This window comes from Chamaea fasciata, unplaced genomic scaffold (assembly GCF_029207755.1).
Source record: "Chamaea fasciata isolate MVZ Bird 193981 ecotype frontalis unplaced genomic scaffold, bChaFas1.0.hap1 SCAF_1, whole genome shotgun sequence".
Taxonomy (NCBI): domain Eukaryota; kingdom Metazoa; phylum Chordata; class Aves; order Passeriformes; family Sylviidae; genus Chamaea; species Chamaea fasciata.
In genome coordinates this window covers 52,455,745-52,478,552 of record NW_027094086.1, presented here as the reverse complement: position 1 = coordinate 52,478,552, position 22,808 = coordinate 52,455,745, and the positions used below count along the sequence as shown (strand labels likewise).

The following is a 22,808-nucleotide window of genomic DNA, read 5'->3' as shown; positions in this document are numbered from 1 at the left end:
CATTTTCTTACCTTAGTTACTTCTTGTCCTTTCCGGAAAGTGATTTTTTTAAGGGATATGCACTCAAGGGTGCTGATGGATCTGTGCACAGACTATCACAGTGTTCCATCCTCTCCTGCTGGTTACAAAAGTTTCACCCTTTGATTCCTTTAACTTCAGTGCAGGTGGGATGTCCAGCTTCCAGGCTCTTCATGGAACCTCTCCTTTCTACCATTGAGACATTTATATTAAAGAGCTCAACCAGCAGAAACAAGATTATAATCAAGAATTGTCCTAGACTTCTGCCCCAAACAATTTGATTACAGCCTGACTATCAGAGTCTGCCAAAGGTCCACAGGCTGCCAGTCAGACATCCAAAAAAACCCAGAACATTTTGAAAGCCATGAAGGAAGACTCACATGGTGGATATGTATATGTGGCATCCCTTAATCAAAGTGAACCATAGGGACAAATCTAACATACAGATTGACAAGATGAACAAAAATATCCCACAGCTGTCTAGGAGTAACTTAAATCTTCATTTGAAGAGAAAATCACTGCCAGGTACTTCCAACCATTCATATAGAAATCAGGAATATCAATGTCTTTAAAAACTACTTAGAAAATAAGTTTAGGAAAATCAGGAAGAGAGCCAAAGACAAATAACTATACAGAAAGAACTTACAAGACTGACAAAAACCATAGCATTCTTATTTTAAGCAATTAATTCACATTTAACCCATCTGTCTCAAAATGCTGTAATTCTGTATTATATGGCATGTGCTATATTAGTGAGCCACACCACAGTTAACTTAAAGAAATATGAATTCCACACTCAAAAAGAGTTTGGTGGCAAATGACAGCCCCTAAAAATCTGCTTCAGGGGGGAAAAATAGTTTGTACATTTGAAATTCAAGTCTTCATTTTATCTACCACAACTCTCAACATGGGCATAGCCTAAATCTAATGAGTTTGTGTAATATTCACCTGTTATTTATATTTGGTCAAAGATAAAATGGAAAACAGTGACAAAATGCCAGCCTTTCTTCTACTATCACAGCACATCCTGGATTTGTGACAAAGACCATGAGTTTTTCCATCTGCTTCAGATCCATGATAGTACATTATCTGTACTGAGAAAATACTGTTTCTCTTCAATGGACACAAACAGAGTTAAGCACTTTTAAATTAAAAAGTAATGATTTTAACAAGATGCTGAGAATCCATCAAAAAATGGCCAAAAGGGTGAAAACTTACTGGAATATCCACCTAAAGCAAAGGTTTTGTTTCTCTTCAGTCCAAACCAAAAAAACCCCCAAACAAACAAACCCCAAAACCCCCAAAAAACAAAACAACCTACCCCAAAACTGATATACAGCAAAGCCTTCAAGGAACAGTCCTGCTCCTGCAGCAAAGACAAAATGCACACAACTAAAAAGGAAAGGAAACAATGCAGCCAACAGGATTCCCTTTATTACACTCTCTATTCAGTTGCTGTGCATCTGGAAACCCCACTGAATAAATGCATTAGAACAGAATAGTATTGATTTGACATTAATTGAAAGGACATCATAAAAAATGCTTTCCCCTGCTACCTTGCATAAGAATTATGCTCAAAATACCTTCAAGTGACTGACAAAAAAGGTGACTTCTATGATTTACACAAGCTATCTGATGAGTGATTCATGCTGTTCTGTTATTTGTCAAGTAACTTATTATATCTCCAGCTGTTCCTTCACCCTTCATCTATGATCAGGAAATCATAAGAGGGCACAAGTACTCAGCACTGGGCTGCAATCCTCCTTGTTTCTCTCTAAGTTCATTCCTTTCCATCACACATTGCCTCCTAGTCTCTTTCTATACTTCAGTCATAGTGAATGTATTGATTAACATCTCCCATATTCTAGTTCATAAAGATCAAAGTCCTGGTAACGGCAGTATCTATATTCAAAAGTGGCCAATGTTTTTATAATAGCAATACAATACTACACATAGTCATCAGTGGAATTATCCACAATACAAACTCAGAAAGAGAAAACCTAACAGGCACTATTCCTGAAATACCCTGAAAAAAATTACTCTGAATTCACCCCTCCTACATTTTTAACAAACTATTTCAAAGTTCAATGAAGTGATCACAGATGTGGAGTGTTTTCCCATAGCTGTTTCCTGCAAAACAGATACATAGACATTTATCCTGGAAACAGAAACCTCCCTGAAAGTTTTGAAGCAATTAATATATAGCCCAAATTACAATAAATCTCAAGATGATCCCATTACTCCACTTCAGTCTTGTGAAGAAACACTACTTCTGAAGTAGGATTTCTGATTTAGATATCCATGACCTTTTAAAACAAAAATTATAATGTTATAAATGCCAGTATGGATAAGCATAAAGCATGTGTGTGCATTCAGGCCGCTACTTGCACGTACTACCTTGGTTGTATGTCATTAATACCAGATTTTTTTTGGCCATGAGGTATTCACACCTGTTCCAAGGTGTGAATTTTTCCAATCAGGGCATCTCTAGGGAAAAAAAAAACGGTAGCAAAACCACATAGGCTGTCAAATGGCTTCACATCCTATCCATGAAGAGATCACAAGTAGTTCTGTGTAAGCACACCCAGGACCAAAAAGTGACTCGTGTGCAGTCATGTGCATACTTTCTCTCTTGATTTCCCCCTATCCCCATCTCAGTCACAAGAAATCTGCTCCCTAATGATTGCAGGATGACAAATACAGAAAAAGAACTGTTTGAATCTCAGATTGCATACTCACATCCGTGAGCTACAAAGGGAAAAAAACCCACCCTTATATTCGAGAATATTAAGATCTAAAGGGAGAAAAAACCAAATCTGAATCAACAGAAAACAAGGCTGTTTTCTTTCACTTTCCAATGTTTCTCAGGAGCACAGCCTTTCACCAAGCTCATGTCTTGCATCAGGGTTAGTCTGAAGTACTTCAAAGTGGTGAGAAGTAAGTCTTTGATGGTGTTTCAAAGAAAATGATTTCTCAGGAATTCCCACGAGGTGCACAATCAGGTAAGTTTGGGAAGATAAACATTAAGGCAGACACAGAAATTACCAGATCATGTCTTACTTAAAGGAGAATTTTAAAATATTCTCCTCTTTCTGCAGCTCTATTACTAAACCTTTACAATATTTTGCTCAGTTGGTGTTGCTTCACAGCAGCCTTACCCCCCAAGTCCACCCAGCTTTAACCACTCACTTCTTATACACCCAACCTGTGCTCTGGGCTCCAGTGCAGCTGAGAGGATCCTCATTCTTCCTCCAGTTATTCAGCCGGGAAAATCATACATTGACACAAAAGGGGAGCCAGAAAATTACTGGATGGTGGCCAATTAAATAAAATAGTTGGCATCCATAAAACACCCGGGTTCCATAGGTCTTTACACTTCATGAATTCTCTGCTCTGATATTACCAGCACAATTACTCTGGGACATTTGTTGAGCAGTGCAGCACAGCAAGCATTGGCTAGAAAGTTGTCGGCTACACACACAAAGAAGTCCCTGTCTGCAGCTATAAACCTTTCATTCCTGAAGTCCAGTCCGTTAGTGACAGGCAAAGGATGTAACGTGTCCATGTTCAGACTGCCTCACATGGCACACAGCAGCAGAACCTCTCCCCAGCATGGAGAGAGCAATCAGGCCAGTCCTCATCCTTCCCTCCCTGCCTCTGTGGATGAATCAGGATGTGGCATATATATTTTTAAGCAAATTCCTTCCAGCAAATTACAGCAGGAGCTCTCTGTTCCATCCATCAACATACCATTGCCTGATGACCAGCTTCCTCACTCCTTCCATTTTGCTAATTTCCCTGCCCCCTATACCTGTTGATGTCTGTGCACGAGGCATTTCAAAACATTTTATGGCTGCACTAAGACTGCCAGTTGTAGCAGAATCAGCCCTGGAGTTGAATATTTCTTTTAACAGGTTATAGTGCACACTGGCTACTGTTTTATTTACCCACCCACCCACTATCCATAACCTGGCTCTTAATCACCCGATTTCCCAGGCCCCTGTTCAAAGAAGTGAAAACACAACAATCTAAGCTGTCCTTTGTAAGTGGACTTCCACCACTTCGGGCAGGTGTTTCAAGCCACGAGAAGCAGCAGCAGCAAGGGCAGGTGCCCGTGTGGATATTTCTAACCAAACCAACACTCCAGCTGAGCATATCGAAAGGCAGAAGCTGATCTGGGCACGGAGCAGAGGCTCCCGTGCCAGCTCTGCGGCACCATCTAGCGCCAAGAGGGAACAACGCTCTTGGGATAAGATCCACGCCGGGTTACGCAGAGCTCAGAAACAAGACAAAATAAAAGCACGTCAACACAAATCGAAAGCAAGCAAGGCAACTACTGGCAATCCATTTTTCACCGTGCACGTGCTTCTGTCCCTCTAGGACTGGAACGTTTCTGTGGCGCAGTCCAAACGGGTCGCACACCAGTGAAGATGCTGGCAGCGCTCACTGCGGAGTCCGGCCACGCTCCTTTACCACTATTCCCAGCGGGCTCAGCAGATGAATCACAACAGCCACATGTTCTCGAAACGTACGTGCAGCCCTGCAGCTCCCTCTCCGCTCCTGTTCCAGGCTGACGGCTACTCTGGAAATCAGGGCGGAAGGGCAAAGGCAGCAGCTCTGAAACAAACACCCGCCAGCCGTGCGGGAGGCGGTCAGAGACAACACCCGTGCACATCCTCGCCAACAGGTCCCGAGGCAGAGGAAGAGACGAGCCCAGCTCCTGGGCATGCTGGCCTCTACAGACCATTAACTCAGTGATTGATGGCCCTGCTCAGGCTCAAACCGCAGATCCCAAGTGGTTGTTCCCTTCTGCTCTCTAAAGTTACATCTACTTCCTCCAATTTTATTACCACTACTAGTCGTAGAGGTTGGGGTCGCTTCTTTTTTCCATTTCCTGCATCCAAAAAAGTTCACTACTTATTATAAATCTGGATGACACGGCGCTTTTTTTCCTTTTTTTTTTTTTTTTTTTTTTTTCCTGAGAGCAGCTTAGTTCTTATAATTTTATACAGCTGCACATTTGCAGCATGTAAGGAACAATTCCTACTACACTAGTAGGACTTCAGTACCAGATTCTTCAACCTTCACATCTTCCAGACATTTTCAGTTTAAAATAGTAGAAAAGGTGTTTTTTTCTACAATTATGAAGTCTCCAAAGAGCTACAGAATTCACATCCTTACGTTGTGCGAAATCTAGCTGTTTTTCACTCCCCATTGATTCCAACTTGAATAAGGACAATCTTGTATTCTCATGCCAAAAAACACTTTGAAAATCTATCCCAGTGACAAATTAAATATAATTAACATCCATTTTCAAATGGTGACCCTCAGCAGGACTTGATCAATAACAGAGAAAGCTATCACACATGCATTAATTTCAAGTTTTATTTTTCATGTTGGTGAAACACACAGCCTCTTCTCAAGAGGCAGCATCTGTAGAGCTGTTACAAACACATTTTGTACTCTATCACACCACAGACTGGGGAAAAGAACAAGTAAAGCACAGGTTTCACACTGCACTTGATCATCTGAGTATTAAGTTACAGATAATTTAGAAATCTTCTGATTTTACATATACATTGCATTGGCCATTGCTCAGCCTCCATGCACAATTTAACTTTATTTTTTTTATTACAATCAACACTGGTTTTGGAAACTCTCTTGCTGTAAATGTTATATTTTCCATTTTAGATCACTTAAATGGTATTTACATAAGTGTGCAAATTGCTTTGAAAGATAGAAACAAACACTAACACATAATATACAGACAGTTTCTTATATAGTTAAACATTTACTAAAAGGCAGTTAACATTCCTAACACACTTTCACTATCTAAAATAGGAGAATAAGTTATATAAAATAGACCATCTTATTTTTCAGACACTTCCATTTCTGCAGATTTGGTCTTTGCAGCAACATTGCAATTAAAGATTAAGATTCTACATTTAAGAATCATAAATGTCAATTCAATGGCAGCTTAGTACCAGCCACTTTTGTCCCAGATTTTACACACTTGGCACAGAACAAAGAAACAGCTGGGGGGGGGGGGGGGGGAGAGACAGTTTTGCACTTTTTTTTTTCCGTATGGAAAGTATGTTTTTAAAGTGTAACACATACATTTTAATTTTTCTTTTAAGGGCCTGTTAGGGTTACAAGCACAGTTTAAATAAATCTGAAAATTCTTCCACAGAAGCACACAAAGTTCCCAGTTTCCTTATGCACCTCATCATTTCCGATACATGCAATTATTCACACACACAAAAAAGCAGACTCCTTGCACTCACACAATAAAATTGATTTCAGAACTAGAAGGAGCAGAAAATGCTTGAAAAAAATTACTTAGTGTTGTTCCCTGAGTTCCTACATGTGCATTTTTTTCTACCTGTGATAAAAATTTGCCATAAGTGTCATGTTCAACTTGATAAACAAATCCAAAAGGGGGAAGTTAAAATTCAGTTAAACTGAATTTAAACTCAGTTCCTCCAACAGTGAAAATTCTAGAAGAGTTCCAGAATTCTAGGAAAGTCTTCAAAACCATCTTTCATGTATACCTACAAGAATTCTCAAAGAAAAGCAACTCACTTCCTAAAATTTCATAGTGCCAAAAATTTTCATATACATCATCAGTAATAAAGGGAAATTACCCATCAGATAGTGAAGAACTACAGGTGCATCTTAAATAGCTTTAAAATTCATGGTTCTTATTACACAAGGCAAAGACACAAATTTGGTTTTTGAACATCCATTAAATTGAATAGTGTGACTTTCTAACGTGACAGCAAATTATGCTGCAGTTTGTGCTCCCAGCTCAATGCTACTGAGTGCTATTCACTCCAAGAAAAGTGAAAATTAGCCCTCTAAAATTTGAACGTTCATCACAATTACACCTGACATAATTTTGTCAGACATGTGCTTGATATCTTTGATGACATCCAATTCCTTACTATGGCAGAAACTGCCCCAACACTTTAGACTGTGCTTTTGATCTCTTGCTTACAGAGCTTTGGGCATAACATTCAAATCCCTGCTGGATTCCAAGTGAAATCACCCTAGTGCAGACCTTGCTTAGGTCCTGCTGAAGAAACAAGCCACAGGTACAACTTCTAGACTTGACAACTTTTAAACATAAAATGGTGAAACAAATATAGGACACCAAAGAAGCTTGCAAAACACATGATGACTTGAAAACAAACAGAAATAGGACGCATTAAAATTTGGTAACCTTGGATTCTAAGCTAGTTTGAAAAATGCCACTTATAGGAGATATCTGTTCAATGCTTTGAAAATAGGGAAGAATCAAATGTCTTCATAGAGTAGCATACTGATTAGCAAATAATCACCTAGGACACTTAGGAACTCAAACATATCACTGAAATATTTCACCTAAGTTTTTGTCAAACATTTGTCTTCAGAAGTTTATATTCAGTGCGCATTACCTGCTAACTTCAGGGGTTTTTTTGGTTATGGCACACTTCAAAAACACTGCTAAGAATGGTTGTTCACTCTTTCCTATTCTAAGGTGCACATTACAAACACCATGGATACATTTACTTCCAAATACTTCAGGTCAATAAATTTCTTATGAGGAAAGGCAGATGCGTATTTTTAGGCTTGCAAGATAACTTCAACCTGGCTGACTTAGTGTTTTTCACACTCATGTGGATGCTGTAAAAAATAAGGTATTAAAATAATATTCCCCATTGGAGTAAAAACATGTTGAAAACAAACTGAATGCTCCCCCTAGTGCTTACACAAGTAAAAATCCTGCCTGGCACAGTCTGCCTTAAATGGTCTTAAACAGGAGATAAATAGCCAGATTTAATTTAATACATTTAATTCCAAAAACAACTGCAAACATCGTACTGGGACCAAAAGTGTCGGCTGTTGAAATCCAGCATTTAAAATTTTGTACCACTCTCCCTCCAGTGCTTCTGAGGTTTGGGTTTCTTTTAAACTGTGCTTTTAGTAAAACTCTCCTCAATTTTTTCCCATCAGCTGAAGGTAAGACCCTAAGGGAGCTCCTGCCAGGTAAGAGATGAAGTCCAAAGATGTTTCAAGATGATGGGTTACAATCATGCCTTTTCTCCTGCATTGCACCCAGAAGCTGCCAAGTTAATATTAGGATTCCCATATCACAATTGCAATGAAGCTCTGGTAAATCTGGTACCTTTGGATATGCTCAACATCACAGGTCAGTCAGATATTTAGGACAACCTAGTCTGTAGCTAGCATAGTCCACCAGAATATTCATCCTCTTCCTCATCAGCATGAGAGCCCACTGCAGCTGGTCCTCTGGCTTTGTCTTGGGCAGCATTTGGCGACTTCTTCTTGATTCCACCTCCTGGGACCACCAAGGTAAGACCAAGCTTGGCATACTGACAATAACAAGGCAAGTTTAATCTCTGTACTATCATAAAATTGACTGATGCTCACAATAAGCAAGCAGACAACATTCAGTACAGAAACAGAGTGATGATGGTCTCAGGGTATATTTTTCCAGCTTGGAATAAACATAACATTAGTTCATTTTTCTCTCTCTCAAATACCCTGAGAATGGGGTATGAGATCTGTACTGATGGTGCTTATTATTGAATAAATCAACCACATAGCTCCTCTGGTTCAAGCTTTATGTAGGAAAGAAATAATTCCAGTATGTAGCTTTTCATACATTATCTAGCATTAGATCATGTAAACAGTCTTACAAGTGTTGTTCAGCAAGTCTAGTGACTTAATTTTTACTATTCAATGAATTAAAATTAGCCAACACTGCTACAAGGTTTGGCAGAGACAGATGTTGCTATTACTTCACACCTTTCCTATCTTATACTTCCTACAATTTACAAATTCAATTAAATAAAAAATGGTGGGGAGAACAACTACTTGCTCTAAATTCAAAATCTATCCTGAGTGAGTACCTTACTAAGAATAAGCAGCGGAAAAAACCATTCAATTATGCCACCCTGTAGGCATCACACTCTTGTTCATGTTTATGGCACATTCATCTGCTGGATGGTATTTCTGAGAAAAAGCAGAAGCAGCAAACTGTTCTTGCCCTTAAGGAAGCAAGCAGAAGAGGACTGAATTTTGGTCAACTCATTAAACAGATTCAGCAAATCCTTAACAAGCTGCTCTTTCACCTAATCCTTCGCACCATCTGAAAGGCAGGCAGCACCATCACTGGCAGGCAAAGTAAAAGAATGCAGGAAGCTCACAGCCAAAGGGCAGCATGACATGAAGTCACACCAAATACATGGACTGTGCTCTTCTTATTTTCCTCTACTAGGAAAAAACTTCACCCTCTTAACCTGAAAAAAAACCCAAATCACAGGATCTGCCTACTTACATCATTATCCATGTATTTGAAGAGTGGAGAATTACAGACTTCAGAAACTTGATCCTGATCTTGCTGATCATACCCTTCTAAAAGTTGCTCCAGTGCTGCACAATCTTCACTTCCATTAAATCCTGGTATACTGAAGGAAATTAAAAGTTAATTTCTTCAGGCACATGGATCATATCCATAAAAATTAAACTTTAAGTAATATTAGTTTGCACACTGCAAGTAAAGCCACAATCATAGTCAAGACAAAACAATAATATTGGATTTGTAGTATTTTTTTTCCTGATCAGTCAATAAACTCTTTTTCCAAATTACATACAGAAAAATTCTGTCATGAGTGTCTGTACATAAAACTGGAGATTTGGAAATCATAAGCAAGGTGTTTAAAGACTGACCTGGAAAGGTTATTTCTAAAGGTAAAGTAGTACAATTTAACTTACACGTATGTTCATTTCACTAAAAACACAGTTTAAGTAAAAAACATGTTGTTTTGAGATTTTGCTTCTGAAGTTCCTATGAAAATTAAAATGAAGAACTCTCAGGGTTAAACACTAATCCAAAATTTTCTCCTGTAACATGGCAAGAACTTTTAATTTCCATCTTATATCCTTTGTCACACATAACTAGTTCTTTATGACTTTTGTAGTTTATGTTTGTTAAGAAGAATCACTGTAGCCATTACAGCTAAATCTCTTATGTGTGAAAAAGATTCCTGATAGCGATACACCAGGGAACAAACACTATTATTGTACTGTTAGTCAACAGAAATGCAGGTTAAAAATTTATAGAAGAACAATGTCAAGCAAGATAGATCTACACTAGTGAAGCACTCAGTTTAAAACTCCAGGACACGAAGTAGACTTACCTGTAGCTTTCCCTCACACATCTTTCTGCAGCAACATAATCATTTCTATGAAGATGAACTAAGACTTGAGCAATAGTTTTCTAAACAAAACAAACAAACAAAAAAGTAAGCCTTATGATTCTTTAGAAATTAACAATAAAATATGAGAAAAATAGTAGACTGGTAGTATCTAGTATGAGGAAGGTCATTACAATCCACAATCACCGTAAGAAACTGACACAAGTGAGTCAGAATAATCTGAAAGTAAAAAAGTAGAGAGCCATCTCCTCAGCTGGTATGAAACAGATTAACCCCTATAACATTTTGGTTTTTTGATAACATCTTTATTTTTATGTGGTTTGGTTTTGACAGCTCCTGTAGATAACAGCATCTTATCTTAAAAATTGTAAAAGCAGAGCTTAAGTCTGGGAAACACCACCGCAAATTCTCATCATTTAGCAAGAAACTTAGAGCTTAATCAAGACGTACCCATCATCTGTCAGATGTCAGTAACAACAAAAACTAAAAAAATTGAAATGTATTATCAGAAGCTGTCTCAGAATTTACCTTATAGCAAGTGGGGTAGTTTTCAATTTCCTTATAAATACTTTTTTCCTTTTGAAGAGACAGTGCAGCCTCATCTAATCTAAAAACCAAGAAAACAGGAGTATCAGTTCCAGGAATACAACACAAGGCAAGGAACCCATGGCTAATTACAAAGTGTTTAACTAATACAGGGGTAAGTCTACTGGAATAAACAGCAACACAACTAAAAATCAGCAGTAGGTCTTACTAACAGAGTAGGTAAATACATAGTCAGCAATTCCTTTTGTGTGCATGCACATGAACATCTCTAGTATTTATTCAGAGAAAACTTGTTTTTTGTAACATTGTACAAGATGAACGCTTTGTTACATACACTGACGCGTTTCTCTACCTCCTGAAGTTACTGTAAGTTATCAGTAAGTCTGATATCCATAAACTAGCAATATAGTTCTTAAAGGACCTAAATGTTTTAGTGAAGCAAGTCTAAGATGAACTGAAGGTCAAGTCCGATGTAAGCAATTAACAATTAAACTTGTCTCACTGACACTCCAAGATTCATTCTTAAGAAGTCCAGAATCAGACTGCTGCAGATTTCTCTCCTCAGGTCAGTCTTAATTCTTCTGTTTTGTATCCCGCAGCTATGTGGGATAGACTTTCAAGTACTTTCTACTTATTAATGTTGGAAAAAAACCCAGAAAAAATCCTGAGGTAGTTTAAGAATTAATGAAAACTGGTATTCTGACAGAGCAGAAGTCTTTCAGCTCACATACCCCCATCCCAGAACACAAAACAAGTGGTTCCTGGATGAACATGGCATATCCCACAGAAACTGGATCTTAGTTTGAAGCAAGTCTCAAATAAGAATAGTACATAAACCAAACAACACCAAGACAAAAAACCACAATCAAAATCACAATTTAAGATTCAATTACATTAAAAGAACAAAAAAGGATAAAGCTATACCTGCGTCCTCTGACCAGAAGCCTTGATGCCTTCCCTAGCATTTCTAATGCCTGCCGTAAACGCTCTTCATTCTAGAGAAGAAAGAAAAGAATTCAGACGTTCTTATTTCACTTGGACAGAATTAAGACCACTAGACCTTAATCTAAGCGTGTCACCTGTAACTTAGAAGAACTGTTAGTTTTTAGATCAGCAGTTGACACACTCAAGGGAAACATGAAGTGCATTGGTGCTCTCAAGTTCCACAGCCAGCTCCTGTATGGATCTGCTGAGCAGAGGAATGTCAATGCAAATTTGCTAATCTGGAAACATGACAACTGACAATAGAGAAGTACACCAAAGACACTTGCAAAAAAGCAAATCACTGGCTCATGATTGGAGCACCAAGCAAAATCTTTTCTTCTGTGCCTTCAGGGATTTCAAACGTTTTATTTTGGGTTCCAATACTCAACAGCAGACACATTCTCTACCCTCTGTGCTGCCCAACAAGAGGCAGAACACTTGAACCACAAAATTCAGATTCTGTCAAGTCCTAAACTGAGAAAAAGGAAAAGCAAACTGACTCCTAACTTTTGTCATCTCCTTCGCTATCCTATCTCATGCTTCTCATGAAGCATGAAAAGCCTTCAGCTTCATTACTCAGCCACTAATGTAAAATAGAAGGAAACATATTTTGAACCTAATCTTAGGCTTTTTCTTTATTTTATAGCTGAAAGGAAAAAACCCAACAAACAAAAATCCCCCACTTACTTCAAACACCGATGCTGCTTGCTGATAGAGCTGCACAGCTTTCTCTGGACTCACATTTTCTATTAACCTGTAACAAACATCAATACTTTTTCTTCAGATGAAAGGAAAATATTTTTTACCTGAAAGCATCAAAAAAACATAAAAGAAAACCACAGACATAGCCATGCCCTGCAAAGATTCTAGCCACCAATAAGTCAGACTCACTTTCCAGCCCGTTCCAGAGCAATAGCTGCTGTGTCTGGTGTCCCATTCTCCAGGTACATCATACTGGCTTTCTCGATCAGCTGAACTGCTTCAGGGAGCCTCTGCATTTCCTACGAGGCAATAGTCACAGGAACACTATTCTCAGGAAAGGAGCTTATGTGCAAGGACACAAAGCAATAACTTATTTAGATTCTGATTTTTATTTACAAACTTGTAGGGCTAGCTAGTGGAAGTTGAGCACCAACTCCATAAAATTCACTTTTAAGTACTTAACTTTTATGTAAGTCGTGAACTTGTGGTAGTTTAGAGTAAAAGCAGCACCAGTCATCTGTTACCTTCTGACATGAGGAACTCTTCTTTCCTTCTACAAAAGGAAAACTATCTTTCTCCCCAAATAAAAATGTTGCTTTTCTCATCTAGCGAAGGTAGAGGTGAGGACTATGAGCCAACAAAAAAATTTCACTTGAATGCACAATTTGCTTACGTATATTTGTGAAATGGTCCAGTGCACAATTATTTGTCATTATAAAATAGAACTTAAAAATAAAAGCTAGTAAATGAAAATACCTTTAGCATCATGCCAGCTTGTTCATAAGCTCTGTAGAGAAAAAAAAGTACAATTTGGTTAGAGATGGTGTATTACAATAAGCTGTAGTTATGAAGCAAAAGTTAACGTGCATTGACTATCTAACATCTTCATTGTTAATATTTAATGTTTTGAGGATGTTTCAAGTGTTTTATTTAATGACACAGCACATGTGTAACTTTATCTTTCACAAAATTCAACCACACTCCCTGGTAAAAATCTATTCTAACCTGATCCCCAGCCAGTATTTGGATTACTGTCTTCTCTGAAGTACCCTTTAATTAAAAATTTTCTTATTAGCTCAACAGTGTAGAATTTCAAAATTATGAGAAGTTCATCTAAGAAAAAATATTTGCTATCAAAAGGTGCTGAAGAATGCCAAAATCATCATTTTTTCAGGTGGCCATTACAGGTTTTCAGACTTTCCTAGCTCACACTTCCACTGAACTAATTTTGAGGCAGCAAAATTACTTGAATCAGAACACTTACTACACTGAGATCAAAATAACAGTTCATACTTCTACTGAATGTTAAAAAAATCTCCTTCAGATTACTTAGCACTTCTGTACTTACTTGGCAGCATGAAAGAGACTGAACATGAAATTGTTGAAGTCAAGGTCAAAGCCACAAAAATACAATGCAGGAAAAATACCAATATACAAAATCTTACAGAACTACTAATTTCAAAGCAAGGAACCCCATAAAAGCAAATCAACCCTACTACATCTGCAGGAAAGTTGTCAAAAATAAATAATTCTAAGGACAGAATAAATGCAATATACCCGTGTATAGCTAGATATAAAGTTGTAAAAAGCACATTTACTTAAAATAGGTTCCAGCTTATTAAACAGTAATACAAGTACTGTAATAATGTCAGAGCTTCCTTTAGCTTATACTATGCATTAGTAGCTAATTAAAAACCAGTTAAATTTCTGAAGCAGTACCTAGGTACCCCAGGCACCTGTCAGCTGTTATTTGGGACAACATTAACTTTCTCATCAACAGTTCTTTACTTTTCCCACTCAGAGCACACAGGAACAGACTTTTAAAAAGCAATTCTGTTATACTGACAAAACGTGCAAATATATTAAATAACCTGCTACCCCAACCCCTCATTACTCCAATCTAAGTAGCAACTAGTCAGCTTCTTGGAAAGAAAAAATCGCAGACAGTGAAAAGATACGCTTTATTGTTTTCGTGCGCCTCAGCTTCCCGTAAACACGCTTCCCTCGCCTGGTCAAACTGCTTGGCATTCTTAAAAGCAACAGCTGCAAGAAAGCAAATAAGGATTTTATTTACAACTTGACATTGTATTCTTTTTTTACCACTGCTGCTCGAGAGTTCAGCCACCTAAAGATGCAAACAGGTTCTTTAAATGCACGGTTACAATTTACCAAGGTCTTCCCAAAAACCCCAGACAGTTCTCCTTGTTTCATTACTTAGTTACTATTAAAGACATTTATTATCAACGCCACTTCCATACACAGCCACATACATGCATACTCTCCATGTGTTTAGCTGGACTTTGAGAGTCACTCATGCTGCATTTTAATTACAGAAATGAAGAAATGCATATTTATATAATTTTAATCTTAGGAGTTATACAAGGTCAGAAATGTGCCAACAAACCATACCCATAACTCCTTCAGCACAATCATTTCAGGGTACAATTAAGTATTTCTATCCTGTTTAACTAATAAAATATAAAGTAAGATTTAAAATAAATTTCAATTTATAAATGCTCTAGTTGTTCCTCCAAGTTCGTATTTTTGTTTTCAGTGTTAGGTGAGTAAGTAGGAATGCCCAGAGTAAGAAGCCAAAATTACCAAGACGAACTACTACTATGAGAAAGAAGAAAATGCTTAAGAACAAAAATAAATCAACTAGTAAGGATTTTATACTCAGTGTGTACTTGGCAGTGGAAAAAGGGAGGAAAGAGACCTTACTGTGCCTGGAAAAAAAAAATTTTAACCTGGCAGCCTCTCACCTTATTGAGACAGCCTTTGACAGCACATATTTCATAAGATGATGATAAAGCAAAATTTTAAAACCAGCTTGAACGTCTGTTGTTTTGTAGATAAAGTCACAGGATTTGGGGGTGGACAAGTGAAAGAAGGAAAGAAAGCTTGATTTTTGTCAAATATAGCAATATAAAAAATAGAAGTTGGAGCTTGAAAAGGAAATTGGTTTTCGAAACTGTTCTAGATCTCCAAGTACAACTTGAAATTTATTTTACAGTGGTACCAAGAGGAGTTTTTGTTGTTTCATCTTATATTTGGTCTTCACAACAGTTTTACTTACACAGCAACGTAATAAAAATACATAAAACATCATCAGGGACTAAGCTTGATGAATACTTTTAAATATATATGGCCATTTTTACAGCCACACATACCTGCCTTCCCATATTCAGTAGCTGCACTGTCATAATCTGGTTTCCACTTGAGGAATCCAGTTTTCAGGCTAAAACACAAGAAACAATTAGTAAAGATTTTATGTTTTACCATCAAGGCACTTCTGATACATTTCAAACTTTACAATACCCCGGAAATGAACAATTACCTGTGCCAAAATTATGGTGGCATCACTACCATAACGACAAATTCCAGCACTATTAAGAATTGCATAAAGCACTGCAATTATCTCCCACAGTTACAACCCTCACTGTAGCATGCTTCTGCTGTTCCCAGAGAGACTTCCTAAGTCCATCTTCTCAGCAGTAAGAAGTTAGCAGAAGAAAAATACTTCCTCCTACACCAACATGGTATCTCCAGATTTCTAATACCACAACACCTGACAATATTTTTTTTTCACACATCAGGAAGTCTCCAGCATTCCCCTACAGGATTTTTTTTTTCTTTTTTGCTTCTGAGAATTATCAAAAACTCTCCAATGCGAACACAAAATAATTTACCTACCAACACAAAGACTCACATGTCATTTATATGTCTAAAATAGATCATGACACTAAAAGATGCCACACTATGTAGGCATAATACACAGGGGAAAATGAACATTGGAAAATTAGGTGAGTCATTAGGCAATCTGGAATTCAATATGCTGACTTTCTCATTTCTAAAAGAAGTTATAATATTACCAGAATTCTACAGTCTACTCGCATATTTGTTGTAGGCCAACACATTATATGCAATACATTCTTTACTTGGCAAAACAGTTGTATACGGATCCTAAGGTGGTCTTCTTGTCTTTCTTGGATGACGACCACAGTGTGCAACTCTAACAAAAGCCTTTATACTCTGTTATTTTTATCACAGTCAGAGTCTCAAATGCATCAAGCTGAAATATACAATGCACTCAATCTACACACAATTTGAGGTCTCAGTGCCTTTTATTTCAACTGCTCTCCAGATAAGCTTAAAATTAAATCTGCTGGTGGGCATTTTCAGTCAAGTAACTTGAGTAAGACATGCTGGGTATTTTCGGTTTCGAAGCTTTCCCTCTATGCCAATTTGCACATTTGATCCATGATTTCCAGAGGGCTTGTCACTATTCTTACTAAAACTATGGCATCCTTGGATTAGTCAGCTCCATTACATCTATACTGCGCTCTGTGCAATTCAGTCTTGCAAGAAAAATGGCTATATTCAGTGCTAAAATACACACTAGTAGCCTATCATAGATGTTAAGCTCTCCAAGATAAATGTAAGTACAGGTCTTTGAGGCCACCTAAGAAGCACCAATCTCACATTTCTGACGGGCAAGAAACAAACGCACATCACCTCAGCAAAGCCAAGCCTTTTATCCAACACGGTCTCCATAACTCTTTTCCCCCACTTGTCTATAGCCTTAAGACGTGCCAGGGGAGGTTTAGGATGGACGTTTGGAAGAAATTCTTCACAGAAAGGGTTATTAGATATTGGAGTGGGCTGCCAAGGGAGGAGATAGTCACCATCTCCAGAGGTGTTTAAGGAGACTGGATGTGGCACCGAGCGCTCTGGTCTAGTTGACAGAGTGGTGTTGGCTCACAGGTTGGATTCGATCATCACAGAAACTTTTCCAACCTAATTGATTCTGTGACCTGTCATCCTCCCGCTAACTTGAACAGAAAGGCAGAAGTGACAGTCCCCACTTTGCCGTCAGGGTGGGTGGAACAGAGACCACACAGCCCTAAAGGAAAGTGCTCAGGCTCCAGGCCTCTGAGCCACACCGCCTGCCCTGCCGAGTCTCAGGGCTGCTTTCCCGTCCCTGTCCGGGGCAGCAGGCCCTGCGCAGCACCCAGCCGCCGTAGGGAGGCTGTCCTTAGGCAGAGGAGGGGCCGAGCAGTCATGCCCCCCACTCCTGCGCCGGCGCCCGCGGCCCTGCCACCTCCCTCCCGCTCTCCCGATGTGCCGCCGCCCGGCACACGGAGTCTCCTCAGCCCCCTGCCAGGCCAGGAGGGGACACGCCGCCTCCATGGGGCAGGAACGCCAGGCGGCCCGGACAGCGCGGGCGCCGAGCTGGCAGCCGCTCGCCAGCTCCCCCCGGCCCGCACCCTCCGCCCTGCTGCCCTCCGCTCACTATTTCTCCGCCTTCGCGATGTGCTCCAGCGCCTCGTTAATCTTCTGCGCCGCCATCTCGCCAGCGCGGCGGGGCCGGGCTCGGCCGCGCTCCTCCGCCTCCCTGCGCTGCGGCTACGGAACGGCGCAGGGATCACGGGCACCGGGAGCAGCGGGAGGGGCGGCCCGGCCCCGCCCGCTCCCCGCGCCTGCGCCGCGGCCGGAGGGTCCGCAGCGGCCCCAGTGCTGCGGGCCGGCCCCGGGCGCGGAGCCGCTGGCGCGGCTTGTGCGGGGCTCCGGGGGCGGCGGGCACCCCCGTGTGCTAGGCCGACAGAAGGCTCTTAAAAACCGGAATCACACGGAATCCCAGAATCGTTAGGCTTGGAAGGGACCTCTGGAGATCATCTGCTCCACCTCTCCCGCCAAGCCGGGTCACCTAGAGTAGGTGACACAGGAAGGCGTCCAGATGGGTTTTGAGTGTCTCCAGAGAGGGAGGCTCTACGACCTCCCTGGGCAGCCTGTTCCGGTGCTCTGCCGCCAGTGTGGAGAAGTTCTTCCTCAGGTTGAGGTGAAACTTCCTGCATTTATTTTGTGGCCGTTGCTCACAGTCCAGTCACTAAGCACCACAGAGATGAGCCTGGCACCATCCTCTTGACGCCTTCCTTTGAGGTATTTATAAGTATTGGTGAGAACCCCTCTCAGTTTTCAGATTAAACAGACCCAGCTCCCACAGTCTCCTCATAAGAGAGATGCTTGGTATTTGTGACCTCCGCTGGACCGGCTCCAGTAGCTCCTTGTTCTTGTAATGAGGAGCCCAGAACTGGACACAGCCTAGAACAGGTATGAGCAAGACCTGCTTTTCTCAGGGTTTTCCAAAGAAGGCCAGTTTTTTTAGCAGTGCACAACTCAGAGGCCAAAGTCTGAGCAGCACTGTGTGCCCTGTTTTCAGGAAGCCTCCAGAGGCGGTTCTGCTGAGGCATGTTCTGACTCAGTGGTGGTCAAAACAAGAGGGTGTCTGCAGCAGGGCTGGCACAGTGGTCTGATGCGAAAGGTGTGAGTGGTGGCTGAGCACATCAGAGTTGCTCGCACAGGCCACACAATCATGCCCAAATTATGCACTCAGTAATTGAGTCAAAAATGCTAAAGTCTCTATTATTGCTCGTTTGTCCAGCTTCCTTAATGCCTTAGTTTTGTTAATGTGAAACATCCCTGAGAAACAGAAGATCAGTCATTGAACCTGGAAGATATTTATTCTCCTGACTTGAACATCATTATTTTATTCCAATCTGAGTAAGTAGAGTATTTATCAACACAGGAGAGAGAAAGCAAAGCAAGAAGCTGGTTAAATTTGCAGAACTTTACAGAAGCCCAGAAGTCATTGAAATGATCTGTATGGGTCCTTTCCAACTCAATATTCTGTGATTCTCTGAAAGTCCATACTATTTACAGGAATCAGAGCTTTACAAGTTTCTACATCAGACTGGGAAAAGAAGCAATATTTACGTGATTTGTTTTACTCTAGGTAGTCATAAAACTCACAAGTCTGAATTGCTTTCCCTCCCTTCTCCTTTTCCCACATTCCCTTGATGACATGGACACTTAATTTTCTGACTTTGGTTCTTGCATTGCACTTGAGGGGTTATCATCTCTTGCAGATGGTGGAAAATCCCCACTAAATCTTAAATACTGTTATTCTGTGTCCTAGATCAAAGTAGGGAAAAAGGTTGTAGTGAGGTTTTTCTGCTTTCAAAAGCAGATGAGTTGTCACGGGAGTACTGAGAGAAAATAGCTAGTCTTGCATAATACATACACAAAAAAAGGTTTTTGGCAAGCACTCAGTGGTAGCAGGTATAAAGCAGAGGAAGCTATGATCGGAAAGATTCCTGTGTCATCACGTCTGTCTTTTCTTTCCCTCCTAATGTCAGCCAGGATAGATCTGGCCATATAACTATGAGCTTGGTGCAGTGCCTTTCAAATCAACTTGCATTAACTTGGAAAAGTAAATGCTAGACAGCAGCATTAAATGACAGAATAATCTCAGACTGTTGTTCTGAAGCATCCAACTAATGACTTTTAGTTTGTGTGTTTGTTTTTTTTAGGGCTTCTGGCCTGCTCTGGTCTCTGGGTTGTAAATATCTGTTCAGTTTGTAGTGAAACTGCACGTGTGTACTGTCTGGTTACACTTTATACTGGAATGACCAGACGAAAGATTTCCAAGGCTAGTATTAAATGAAGTAGGATATTCTTGAATAGCTTTTATTTTGTAGGCATGGAACCTCGGGAGATTTTTACATCTGGGAAGGATCAAATCACAGCATCTGGTGCTTGGCTGTGAATTAGAATTTGGTGAAAAATGACCAGGTACAATGTGAAAAAAATTTAAAGGGATAGTAATTGGAGTGACATAGATGTGAACTCTGTAAATAGCTGTATTAGTAGAAGTCATTGATCAATAGCCAGTCCTCATATGCCCATCACTACACCTTGCAGAGAGTTTCTGTCTTTTATCTAAGCATTTCTGCATGTGCACCATTGCAACCTAAGGAATCAAGCTATGAGAAACAAGGTGCATTAACCTTACAGTTAATTTGTCTTAAATGGGTTAAAAAGCACTTGTGTGAGACTTCATGGGGATAACCTCTGGCTAAAGGCTGGAGGCAAGCAGCTGGAGACGGCACCCTCCACCATGGTGGCCCTGACATCAGAACAGCCCGGGTGTCCTTCAGAGAGCTGTTGTTAGTTGTATGAAACTATCAAACTAGAATGAAATTCTAACTTTTCTATAAATATATTATGTTCTTTCAGAAAGTCAGGACTGACTGCAGCAAAATGTACTTTAGATCAGCTGCCGAATCCTATCTGCTATTCCAGTGGATCTGGAAGGTGAATTTAAGTTTTCTTAGATCTGGATTTCTCACCTCTGTCTGGTACCCTTTTATGGCAGCAGAATATGGAAAGTTCTGCCTTGTAATTTATTTGTGTCTGAAATTGGAGTTGTAACTGCAATACAGCTCCACCACCATGCTGAGGAAGTTATCTGGGAGGAAGGGAGAGGGATCTGCATATTTCTTCTCCCAGACAGACTGGGCCATCACTAATGGTCTAATGTACAGTTGGGTCAGACAAATTCTGGGCCCATTATACACAAAAATGTGCTCTATGATCACTCCAACCCAGTGCCAGCACCTGAGTGCTCTGGTATCTTTCTTTTTCCTGTCTTCAGCATTAAATCCATATAACACATTTGTCTTTCAGACATTATTGCCTTTATGGATATGGCAGAAACAAACAAATAACTCAGAGGAAAGGAAAATTAAAAAAGACTGGTTTTCTGTGGATTTGTGTCTCCCTACTGATTGTCTTTAATTAAATAGCAGAGCACTGCCATGTGAGCGTGCCTTTTATTAAATGTCAGAAAATAGAGAGGCATTATAAATATCCCAACTGGGGGAAGGTGGTAATGTCTACTTGGCTTTCCAGATTCATTGGACATGGGAGAGGAGGAGGGTGTTCTGGCAGGATGAGCCAATGTGAATCATTCATAATGCCTTCCACACTATTTGTTGAACATACATAATTTACATGCTCCTATTGAAGGTTAAGTAAAGTGGCCTGACCACATAGGTAAGGCAGGTTGATTTTGTCAGTAAGTAGTAAGATGATGCATCGTGATTATCAAGACTCTTTGGGTCCCTGCCTTCTATTCCCCTGGTTACCCTTGCTTCCAAAACGAATCCATTTCCCTCAGTCACGACGACCCTCAAATGGTAATTTATTTAAAGTCCAATTAATTTTATACAGTAGTTAATGTATGACTCACAAATAAATGTACAGTATTTACAGATGTGAAAAAAGCTCTTCTGGAGGAGAGTTGAGTCACCTATTCCTGTTGGGTTTTTGAGAGGCCAAGGCTGGGTAATTGCCACCACACTACTTCCCAGGTGCTCTGATGGGAATCTGACCAACTCAGTATTTTGGCATTTATCACCTCTTGCTTCTTGATACTTCCTCGTCTTCTCAGCCACTGCATCAGCAAGTGATGATAATTTGCTTTCATACCTGGTTGTATGTACCACCAGTGCCTGACCCACCCTTAACAAGCGCTTGTAGAGCTTGTTTTGGTGGTCTCAGAGAAGTTGTTACTAATTTTGTATTTTCCACTGGTGGCAATTCCACAGCCCTGACTACCTGTTCCAGTTAAAAATATCTTCATTCTGCTGCTTACTAGATCTTGGAAATGCAACCTTTGGAGCAAAAAATTCCCATTCTGAGACTGGGATCTCACCGCAAAACCACTTCTGGAATCACCTTGACTCCTGGGTGCCAATTTGTTACTGGGCTAGGCTCACAGTTTGTTGGCTAGGCTCTTCCTAGCTGGCTTTTTTCCCTCTGGCAATTTACCAAGCAGTCACACCCGCATGAAGAGGGGGCAGGAATATATGGTGCAGGCATGAATTGCTTAAGTCAATTGAAGTACCACATCATAAATGTGTAATCATAGCTTTATTTTAACTTCTCTTTCTGTTGATGAAGTAACTTTCTCAAGATAGAGCATGTACATAATTTAAAAAGGTGACACCTTTTCTGTTCCAGCTTTGCAATTCCAAAACCTCTGGAAACCTCTCTTGTTTTACTTCATTCTCCTTTCTTTCTGAATTGTTCTCTACAGAAAACTCTCCCATCAGATTCTCCAGGTAGAGCCAGCTATTCCTCCCACAGAATCCACACAGTGTTAGTGGCTTTTGATGGATCTTCCATTGCTTTGCAGCAGTTTATCAGCAGAGTGCTCAGTGCCTCATGGAATGATGTGTAGCATTGCTCCTCAAATCAAGAGGCATTCATGACTTGGTATGAACATGTATCCTTCAATTTTTCACTGAAATACTGTTTGAAATAGATCCCAAAACAGAAGCAGGAAAACAACAGTTTTCATCAGCTTTGAAAACATAATTACATTTTTCCACTTTCCTATAGGATTGCCAGATTTCATAATGACTGGTTCTTCCAGGTGCCAGCTTCTACTCTATACCCATGAACAGGGAAGTGAGATCACTAATATCCAAT

At 40.0% G+C, this 22,808-nt stretch overlaps 1 protein-coding gene across 1 annotated transcript; it reads right to left on the bottom strand.

Annotated features, from left to right (window-relative positions):
• Positions 1-5,389: 5,389 nt before the first annotated feature.
• On the bottom strand, positions 5,390-17,894 carry NAPG (NSF attachment protein gamma). The gene is made up of 12 exons (XM_066183529.1): positions 17,767-17,894; positions 15,644-15,711; positions 14,432-14,516; positions 13,822-13,839; positions 13,230-13,260; positions 12,663-12,772; positions 12,459-12,525; positions 11,712-11,782; positions 10,770-10,848; positions 10,224-10,303; positions 9,362-9,491; positions 5,390-8,393 (listed from the first exon to the last, which is right to left on the bottom strand). Exons 1-12 carry the CDS (start codon positions 17,820-17,822, stop codon positions 8,244-8,246), a joined length of 945 nt encoding a protein of 314 aa, XP_066039626.1. The 5' UTR covers positions 17,823-17,894; the 3' UTR covers positions 5,390-8,243.
• Between the last annotated feature and the right edge of the window lie 4,914 nt (positions 17,895-22,808).

Coding starts and splice junctions, on each gene's coding strand:
- NAPG (XM_066183529.1), bottom strand. CDS start 17,822: ATGGCGGCGCAGAAGATTAACGAGGCGCTGGAGCACATCGCGAAGGCG. Junction 11,783..12,458: donor AAGCAGCATCGGTGTTTGAA/GTAAGTGGGGGA, acceptor TTTCTTCTCTAG/AATGAAGAGCGTTTACGGCA. Junction 9,492..10,223: donor TGTGTGAGGGAAAGCTACAG/GTAAGTCTACTT, acceptor AATTTCCTTCAG/TATACCAGGATTTAATGGAA.